Raw genomic sequence first — 10,542 nt, 5'->3', positions numbered from 1 at the left:
CCCCCCCCCCCCCCCCCCCCCCCGAATTTTCATAGCCCGCCGCAACTATCAACAAAGTTATTCTTCGCGATAATAAATTTTGATGTGTGAAATTTTGTGTTTCATATAATTCTCCAATATAAATATCGCAATATCGCGCCGATCGCGAGAAAATCGACGTCTTCAATTGTTGTGTTCAAAGTTCGGCAAACACAAATGTAAAGAAAATTGCAAATCGCGCGGTTGTATAAAAACTGTGTGCGGGCTTTTCTGGATTCGTCATTAGAGAGTGCAATCAGAGTCGATCGATTAGCGCGCTTTCTTCTTTTTTTTTTTCCTCCCTTTAATTCCTCGCGCGCATCGTCAGCCTCGCCCCCGAGGGCTACGTCGAGTGTTTCATCTTTCGCGGAAAATCAACGGATATATATATATGTAGAAATGCGCTCGCTCTCTCTCTCTAGCCCTCAAGTGACGAATTATCTATTCACGTACCGCCTGCACGCTGCTGAATGCGCGCTGTTTCAACATTGAAATCAGTCCGGCGCGACGATAATCAGGTCGTGCGCGGATTAAACGCATTGTGCGTGAATGAACTCTGATATATATCTCCCGAGCTTGTTCGTTATATTGATCGGATTACACTAATTGCTCAGCCGATTTGCCCGCCGACGTCGCTGCAACAGCCGTCGTCGTCGGTGATACGCGAGAATTTTGTTTCTTGCTCGTTACGAGGCCACAGGCGCTTATTACGGGAATATGATCGCGGTATGTCTCGGTGATTATTCCGCGGTTCCCGGCAAAATCCGTCGACCGCGAAACGGTCGCTGCGAGCGCGCGCGGTGAGAGAGCAATTCTATATATTCCTCTTCAAAGTGTTTCCCCGTTGCGTATACACACGCGGCGGATGGAAGTTGCCTTGACGAAGGAGGAGTTAACGATCGAAAATGCCAAAACTTCAAACGTCGCTTTCTCAGCCTCCCTCTTTCACACCTCCGGATAATCTCGACGTCGACGTCTATTTTAGACAGTTTGAAACTCGAGGGAAATTCTTTCGTTCCCACTCAACACGTGTTCGCGCGCGCGCGCGCGCGAAGAAAGTCTCTCGCTTCTCCTCCGACGACGACGACGACGTTCCGTTAGAACAGCGAGAAAAATTGTCTCTCGGTGACAAGTCGTTTCGAATGCGAATCGAAAATAAAATTCGAGCACAAACTTTTCACATTATCTTTTACAATGGTGGTACACAATAATTTTAATTTTTTTACCATGTAAACAAAATTATTGCGCGAATATTTTCGAATCCATTCCCTTTCCAATCTAAACTGAATTTTTTTCAAATGAGAAAAGAAAATTCGCACGATTTTTGTTTTTTTTTTTGTTTTTTTTTTCTTCTAGAAATCTCGTCCACAATCTCAGTCTGACGGATCTGACGGAGCAGCAGAGGCTGACCTGGTACTCGACGGAGAAGGACGTGAAGATGTGCGTTGTGAAGGGCACGCTCGAAGAAAATTGTCAGAACTACATACGCATCCTGGTTAAGACCGGATCGAACACTCTCTTCGTGTGCGCCACCAACGCCTTCAAACCCATGTGCCGGGATTACACGGTGCACGCGGGCAACTACACGATGGTGAAGGAAAAGGGCGGCCAGGCAAAGTGCCCGTACGATCCGCAGCACAACAGCACTTTCGTCTACGTGGATGGTGAGCTCTACACCGGCACGGTAACCGATTTCGCCGGTATGGATCCGATCATCTATCGGGAGCCGCTGCAGACCGAGCAGTACGACTCGATGAGTCTGAACGGTAAGCGCAAATAGAAATCTCTCTAATCCGCCGACGATCGTCGATTCTCCCGTAGGGGGGAATGATTGATGACGCTTAATGATCACGTTGATTCACGCTGATTTACATTGAAAGTCGGCAGTTAATTCTCCGATCGCGCTCGCGCAACTCGCGGAATATCAATTTTCATTTTCTCCGCGCGCTTTTGCCATTAATTCGACACGGCGACAAGTGCGGTTTGAAGTCGGTGGTTAATGATCGCAACTCTCTGAATATTAATTTTCATCGCGGCGTAACGCGGACTAAACCAGTTCCACGCGTTTGTTTTAAACGCGAAGGAGAATGTTGTTGTCTCAGAAGAAGATTGTTTAATAATTTTTGTCGCGCGCGTCTTACTTTGTAAAAAAAAAAAAAAAAATGAATTTACTTGAAGTTGCATAACAAATAAAATACATGCGCGAGGATCGCGTTTCGTAGTTCTCCGGTTATTTATTCATTGTCTACTGCTCTTTCAGCGCATCAAGCGCAGAGAAAGAGATATATATATACATTATATGTATATAGTCTCTTTAATCTATTTCAAAAGAACCGCGAGATTAGCTCGCGATTAGATGGAATTATGCGCGCGGACGCGAATAAGTGGTGGCTTATAATCCGATTAATTCAATCGTTACTTTCTAATTACGAGAAGTCGCATCGAGAAGAGAGAACGACTTCACCGTCGTTCACGTCGATGAAAAGTTTGCTCTTCTTCCCTCTGTATCGGCACTCGGGGCGGAACGGGTAGAGAGAGGAAAGAAGGATGGTCTCGGCGCTTTTGCGAAAACTTCGCATTTCTTAACAATAAAACAACGGACGCATTCACTGAAAGTATCTGCGGAAAAGTTCCGCGGGAACAAAGTTGCCGCGGGATTCGCGTTTTACTCGGAATCGAATGAGAAAAGTTCGGAATATGGGTGACTTATGATTAGCCGATATTAAATAAAAATTAATAGGTCAGGGAAAGAGGAGAAGGGGGTGGGAAAAGAAATTCCACAGGCAAAAGCAGAGAGAGAGAGAGAGAAAGAAGACACATTCTTGTGCGCGGAGTGAATAAAATTGTACACACACACACACACACACACGCACAAAGCTTCTGTTCCGCGATAAGACGACAAGCGTTTCAACCTTTACGTTTCAACGTCGCTACTGGCACGAGCTCGGCCCGGTCGAAGCTATTATATCTCATTATCGTTCTCATGCGCAGCTTTAATCACGTCGTTTTATCGCGCTTACCAACTTCTGGAAAATTATCGTATTAATATCCCCGGCACGACGTAATTATTAGCCATTATCGACCTCGTTACACCGCCCGTCAAACGTGATCCCTTATAACAGAAGGATGGCGGTGATGGTGGTGGTGAAGAAGGCGAGGCGCAACCGTCGTCGTCGTCGTTGGAGGTAAACGCGTGTCTGAGTGTTTGAAAATCGCGCGGCAGCTACCGCATAATGCATATCCCCGTGTCCATTAAAGTTCAACCGCGAGAGTTCGATTCAATATTTACACGCTCCAAGTTTGGCCGCGTGCGCAGCCGATTCGACTTTGAGAATTCGGCGAACGCGACCGGATATATATATACGTGTGTGGCCTCCGGTGCTTCTAATCCACACGGTGTAATTCCGAGATTAACCGTGCGTATACGTGGATTCTCTAAGCTCTCCCGCCTGTACTTGCCGCAAGATTATTCCGCGAATCTTCCGGGCCTCGGTGTAATGTCGGTGTGAGCGCGATATATAGCGTCGTCGTCGACGACGACGACGACGACGACGACGACGACGACGACGACGTTGCGCCCATCGGCTCGAAATTTGCCCTCGAGCTTGTAATACGTCCCTGTTGCATCGTAATACCGAGCTCCGTAATATCGCGCACAATAGAAGCGCTATATTGCACGGCACGGAGCGCAATTATGCGAGTTTTAATTGACAAAGTGCCGTCGCTGTGTTAAAAATTGAAAAAAAAAAAAGAAAAAAAAAATTGCTTCGTCGAACGGAATCGCACGGGGACCCAGAAATTTGCGCGCGTGCGCGCGAGATTTTTTAATTTTCGGGCACGTTTGAGAGAGGAACACGCGATATACGCGAGGTACGAGTTTTTTTCACTTAACGAAACTTAAACACGATTTTAATTAACGTTGGAAATGTAATAGATTTTTATCGTGCTTTTTTAAAACACACGTTGATACACGCGATACGATATTTCCCGCCTCGTCGGGTTTACATTGCGCCCTGTCTCTGTTCGTTTAACATTCGTACACGCGCGCCCGTTTTATACGCGTGGCGTGTGTGCGCGGATCCCTTTGTAAATTTAATAAATTAAAAACCGACATTCTCTCTCTCTCTCTCTCTCTCTCTTCCGCCCGCGGCGTTTATATCGCGTTACACACCCGCGCGCGCGCGTGCAGGGGACTTCAAAGTAACGCGTCTTCGCGGCGTTAAAATTGATACGTCACTTTGTTCGGAGATGGCATGAGGGGGGTAGAAGGACGGACTTCCACAGTCCGACGGGGTATTTTAATTGAACGGTGTACGAGAGCGCTAATCAAGTTTCTCTATCCGTTGGACAATATTGATTTTCCCTCCGTCCGTCGAAAATTCAATTCTCTACCCCGCCGCGTTGTTAAATCCCGCGCGTCGCTTTGAAAATCGCGCTCGCCGCCGCCGCCGCCGCCGACGGCGAATCGCGAATCGGAAAATCTCGAGACGTAAGGACGAGGCGAGGAACCGACCGTGTGCGACGTTCATCCGGAGGAGAACATTTTTCTAATCGGTCGCGGCGGAGCGAAGAGAACGAAAAGAAGAAGAAGAAGAAGAACGGATGGAAGTGTGTTTCCGTTTTTTGGAAAAGATCGTCGCGAATTTTCCCGCTGCACTTTGTCGTCCCGGCGGAGGAGGTGCGGTTAAACGCGCGACGTGAGAAGCGGGCGAGCGAGCAAAAGGGGTAGCAGGGAAGAAGGAAGAGGTAGCGGAACGACAGATAGATGGAGAGAAAGAAAGAGCGGAAACGCTAAAGGGACGGGCTCTCTCTGTGCTCCGTGGGGATTGGGGGTAAAACGAGGTGAATTTATGGGGCGGAGAGCGACGGGTCGTTCGGATATATACCTACCCTACGTGGCACGACGCGAGATTAATATTACTTTATGAATCCTAAGAAGCTTATGAAAACCCTGTCAAGTTAATAAATCGATAAAGTTTTCCCACTTTATCGAACGGCCGACCGGAACGGCAAGCAGCAGAACCGCGACGCGGCGGCGGTGAATGTTTTACCGGGCGCGCGATGGCGTTGAAATAACCGAGAGAAAATAAAAGGGTCTTTTGCGCGCGCGTAGCTAGCTGGCTTATTGGCGATAGAAGTTGACCAGGTGGTACGCGTGTAAAGCGGGGATATGCGCGTGCTATGCGATATATTGCCGAGCGCGCGAACGAGGAGAAAGCGTCTCTCGTTTTGTCGCTCAAACTTTCGCGTCCGTAAAAGCTTTCTCTCTCTTCTCTCTAGTGCTTTTCATTCACCCACATACATACATAAATACGTTATTTTGCCGGTAATGGGATCATCAACGGGGGGAGAGAACGCTATCGTAATATATTTCGAGCATTAATAACACGTTGTTTGTCAACATAAGCGTCTTGATGCGCTTAACCGTCGTAATTACATTTAATTAATTACCGCGATTCTCGAAATTAATGGGCACAATTAAGGGAAGCCTCTGATGTTAACGTAAATAACTTTCTTTCTCTCTCTCTCTCTCTCTCTCTCTCTCTCTCTCTCTCTCTCTCCCTCTCTCGTTGTGACTTTTTGAGCCATTTGAAAACACGCAAAATACAGAAAATTAATGCTCGCCGCCGCGCGCATTAACGCCGAACGCCGTGAGAGTTTTTAAATAAATCGCGCGAGACGAGATTTTCCTTTACCTTTATTCTCGCGGTGTACCTGTACGAAAGCGTTGTCTAGTTTATTACGCCATCGATTCGCGTTCGTAGTAGGTGGTTATTACGCTCATTTATTTACAAGAGCGAATTTATGACGCCATTAATACTATCGTCGAGCGCGCGCGTGCGCACGTCGTGTTGGCAATGGTAGTGGTAGTTGGTAATAATGGCTCCATATTCTAATTGCAGCACCGAACTTCGTGAGCTCCATGGCCCACGGAGACTTCGTCTACTTCTTCTTCAGAGAGACTGCTGTAGAATTCATCAATTGCGGCAAGGTAAGACGAATTGTCGACGATTAATCGTTCTTTTTGACAAATCGGTGAGTTTTAGAACTCTATGGGGATGTTTTGGAATTTCGATCTCGGCGCTTAAGTAATTAGCGCGAAATCGATATTGTTTATCGTTGTTTATTTTTCGATGCAATTTTTCGTTTCTCGGGAACAACAAAATGACACGCGAAAAAGAGAATAATGAGAATATATATATGTATATACGTATAATTATGCAACGAACGAATGAATGTTTGAAGAGAATTACACTTGCGCCGTTAACTTCCGTCGTATTATTTTTGCATTGTGAGATTTAATACTCTCTCCAGCCGTATACATTAAAGCCACTTTTACGACCGCAGAAAATTCGGACGATGAAAGCTCGTCTCTGCGCGAGCACGTAAAAGTCCAATCACAATATTTCTATGTATGTTGAATTAGCGCCAGCAGCGGGGGGAGGTAACAATCGGGGGACCGAAGAATATATTTCGCGTCGGATAAGATTAAGTTTTCGCGTCAGGGAGCTCTCGTGCGGGATAACACGCACAAAGTTTCCGCGAAAGTTCATGACACCGCGCCGGTGTCTGTTACCCTTTTTTGGAGAGATTTTTTACTGTCCAGTAAGACGATTACGTTTTTCTCTTTCTCTCTTTCGCCGGTCGTTTCGCATTGAAAATCGGCTTTCGGAGGCTCGTCACTTCCTCCTCTCACTACCTCGTTACACACACAGATACGACAGACCTTTTGCGGAGCGAGCCGCGCCTGCTGCGAGAGCAGGAAGTTGCGTAGGGCTCATTGTGGATGAAGCTTAAAACGGGGTCGACTTACTGTCAAAGGCTGTGGAACCCACCGGAGCTCTCTCTCTCTCTCTCTCTTCTTTCTCTCTTTGATAATGACGCATAATTTTATGGCGGACGAAGGATAAATCCGGCCGGATTCTACGGACGGGGAAAAAGTTGGGTTTGCGCGATATTACGGGAGCAAAGATTTTGCGCGAGGTTCCTTCCCGCGGCGAATGTCGCGGCGAAATTTTATGCGAGTTGGAATAAATTTATAATCTCGGCGCGGAGATACCGTGCGCAATAAATTATTGCCACGCAGATCTTCGAAATCGCGGGTTCCGTTTTCTTATACGGGTTTTATATTCGTTTATGCGCACGCTTTTCTCTTTCTTGCTCTCTTTTTCTTTTTTTTTTTCTTTCTCTCTCTCTCTCTCTTTTTCTGTAGTGTGTATTGTACATACACCTCGCGATTCTATTTTAATTACGGTCGCGATAAATTTTCTTCTCTAAATCGCTCGGCGTTTTTATTATCCTCTTTTACGTGCCCGAGTACACTTTGCGAATTATATTTTCTCCGGAAATTACAGCGCGATATTCCGTGTTGCGCTCGGCGTTTCGCAAGAAGGAGTTTTCGTGCGACCTTACGCGACGCTTTACGCCGTCCCGGAACGTGCGTGTCACTTCTCACACCACGCGTAAAAAAAAAAAAAAAAAAAAATCCTGAAACTAGATTTCCTCATTTGCCCCGTCTTTTTTCCGCGCGACCTGTAGTTTTTTCCTCTTTTATTTATTTTTTTTTTTTTTTAGAGAGAGAAAGAGAGAGAAATTCAATTATCCTGCTTTATCCCCTTTATAAAATTTGCAACAATTTTCGCGTTTGCAGGCCGTGTACTCTCGCGTGGCGCGAGTCTGTAAATATGATAAGGGCGGACCGCATCAATTCCGTAACAGGTGGACGTCCTTTCTCAAGTCCCGTCTCAATTGTTCCGTCACCGGGGACTTTCCGTTTTACTTCAACGAAATACGTAAGTAAATGGACGTAGGTATGTTCGTCGCTCGCTCCACCGTCTCTCGCCGTCTCCGAGAAGATTAAATCCTCACTCCTTTTTTCCCAGATTTCGTTACGTATATATTGCAAAAAAAAAAAAAAATAAATAAAAAATAAATCCAAGAGAGAACCTTTTTTTTTTTTTTTAAATTACACCTATCTTATACGTCATAAAAATATTTGATCAAGTCTCTACCGGCGCGCTCGTACTCTACGAAAATATTTTTTCCGAGTATATGGAAGACCATCTCGTTCGCAGAATCGACGACCGAGCTGATATCGGGCCAATACGGCGGCACGTCGGCGCAACTCATCTACGGAACGTTCACGACGCCCGTGAACAGCATAAGCGGCTCGGCTGTGTGCGCGTTCTCGCTGCAGAACATTGCCGACACGTTCGCCGGCAGTTTCAAAGAGAAGAGCGGCCAGTACTCCAACTGGCTACCGGTTCCAGAATCGAAGGTGCCGGATCCGCGACCAGGCCAATGCTCCAATGAATCGCGCACACTGCCGGATCTGACGCTCAACTTCATCAAAACGCATTCGATGATGGACGAGTCGGTGCCGAGCTTTTTCGGCCAGCCGATCGTTATACGCACCAGTTTCCAGTAAGTGGTTTGCCCGGGTCGTCTTTCTCTCTTTTTCTCTCTTTTCTGTTTTTCTATCTATTTCTCTCTCTCTCTCGGTCCACGATCCGAAATCAAACGCAAACGTAGCGCGTTGCCTACGTCCGGCTTTTATCACGCGCCGTCGCGTCGCGTGTTTTACATTGACACGAACGCGGTTTACGTTGTTGACAGCGCGGCGCTGATAGACGCTTTTATATTCGTCTTTGTGTTCTTGTTTTATCTCGTGCGACAACACATGGCGGGTAAATCGTAACATGTAAATGTTCGTCGTTTTGCTTGCGCTAGTCGAATAACGAAGTTGAATAGTCATAGGATTCTGGTCGCTCGTTCAGTTACAGATTCACTCAGATCGCTGTGGATCCTCAAGTGAAAACTATGGGCGGTAAAACCTATGACGTTCTCTTCATCGGCACAGACAACGGCAAGGTGATCAAAGCTATCAACGCCGAATCCGCCGATTCTCATCAAAAAGTCAGCCCGGTTGTGATCGAGGAGATACAGGCGTTCCCGCCGACGGTTCCGGTTCGCGGTATCAAGGTCGTTCGCGCATCGCAAGCGGGTGACGGTCTCGAGGATGGCCGATTGGTCGTAATATCCGATAGTCAGGTGCAGGCGTTGAGGCTTCATCGCTGCCACAGCGACAGGATATTGTCCTGCAACGAATGCGTAGGTCTGCAAGATCCGTACTGCGCGTGGGACAAGGTCGAGGGCAAGTGCCGGGCTTTGGTTGGACCGGCAGTGACGGACGTAAACAGATTTCTTCAAAGCGTCGCGACCGGCATACACGGGAACTGTCCGGCTAGCAAAGGAATCAACAAGGACGCTAGCAGCGTAGGCGCCATCTCTTCCAACACGCCCAAGTTCCCGTCAGATCCGATGATACCGAATAAGGACGGCCAGATCAACGGCGAGATCATCAATATTATGCAGAACGAGGAACAGGATAATTCAGGTAGGCTTGTTGATCGGACAAATAAAGGAGAGACAAAGTCTCTTTCCTGCGTTCACGTATAACCGAATTGATCTTCTGTTCACTTATGCAGGTCCGGAAGTATTTGCTGCTGATACACCTCCGCCGCAGTATCCCGTGGAGACTCTGGTGATGGCCGTGGTAGCCGGTGCGTTGGCCGCGTTGCTTGTTGGTTTTGTAGCCGGTTATTTTTGCGGCCGAAAGTGCAAGAAAGACGAGGACGACAATCTTCCCTATCCGGACACGGAATACGAATACTTCGAGCAACGCCAAAACGTAAACAGGTAAGGGATACTTCACTTTGACGAAGAGACAGTTTCGGCGAAGGAATGATTTTTCATTTTTACCGCTTTTAGTAATGTCTGTCTGTCAACCTTCAGCAGGTTGGCACCCGAGCCCAAGCTGCTGCCGCAGGAAGAGGTGACCTATGCGGAACCGGTATTGGTACCGCAACCGCCAAAACTCCAATCCCCAAAAGGCACCATGAGAAAACCACCGCCCACTCCTACAGAGACCCTCTTTCAGTTCCCGGATGGTTATGGTTATCGTGGGGGTCCTCGTGGAGACAATTTCGGCACCCTGCGCTCGCACCAGGGCGACGCGTATCGTCGCAACGACGGCTTTGCGACTACGCGCAGTGTAAAGAAGGTTTATCTCTGAGAAACGAGCGAGGAGGGAGGTGGCCGTCACCGGAGCTTAGGACGGCCAGCGCGCAATCGTCACAACGCGACAACGACCAGCAGGAGTAGTCGCGCTGTGACGTCCGGGGGACAGTCGAATCGCGAGCTCGCCGGTCCGAGGGCACTGGAATCGCCCTCGCCGTCGTCGAGCGCGTCATCGAGTTCCCCGTCCCCTCCCTCCTCGTCACCTTCACCTACCCTTGTACCGATCGCCATGAGCGGCCAGCAGCCGCCACCGCCGCCAACGCCACCCTGCAGTTACATCTATCGATCATAGTCGTCATCGTCGTCGTTATTATTATTGCCATCGCCGTCACTATCGCGATCGTCGTCGTACGTTGTTTTCTGCTCGACGACGCGAGGAGATGTAAAGGAGAGCGTTCTGTAGTGCGCGTTGTTCCAAAAAAAATGTATAGAGCGATTAATCGA

General features: G+C 47.9%; 1 protein-coding gene across 2 annotated transcripts in view; it reads left to right on the top strand.

The window, feature by feature from the left end:
* The window catches only part of LOC109858496 (semaphorin-1A), a 186,631-nt gene extending 176,419 nt beyond the window's left edge, over positions 1-10,212 (top strand). The window contains exons 3-9 of one of the 2 annotated variants that reach the window (XM_020435818.1): positions 1,375-1,784; positions 5,922-6,010; positions 7,670-7,811; positions 8,094-8,442; positions 8,796-9,415; positions 9,507-9,717; positions 9,814-10,212. In XM_020435818.1, the coding sequence (XP_020291407.1) occupies positions 1,375-1,784; positions 5,922-6,010; positions 7,670-7,811; positions 8,094-8,442; positions 8,796-9,415; positions 9,507-9,717; positions 9,814-10,093 (2,101 nt within the window). In that variant the 3' untranslated portion in view covers positions 10,094-10,212. Of the gene's footprint in view, positions 1-1,374; positions 1,785-5,921; positions 6,011-7,669; positions 7,812-8,093; positions 8,443-8,795; positions 9,416-9,506; positions 9,718-9,789 lie in introns of both variants that reach the window. The other variant, XM_020435817.1, reaches the window with a different exon arrangement.
* Positions 10,213-10,542: the final 330 nt, after the last annotated feature.

Source organism: Pseudomyrmex gracilis, unplaced genomic scaffold (genome assembly GCF_002006095.1).
Source record: "Pseudomyrmex gracilis isolate BER0280 unplaced genomic scaffold, ASM200609v1 scaffold_207, whole genome shotgun sequence".
Lineage (NCBI taxonomy): Eukaryota > Metazoa > Arthropoda > Insecta > Hymenoptera > Formicidae > Pseudomyrmex > Pseudomyrmex gracilis.
This window is presented reverse-complemented; position numbering and strand designations above follow the sequence as displayed.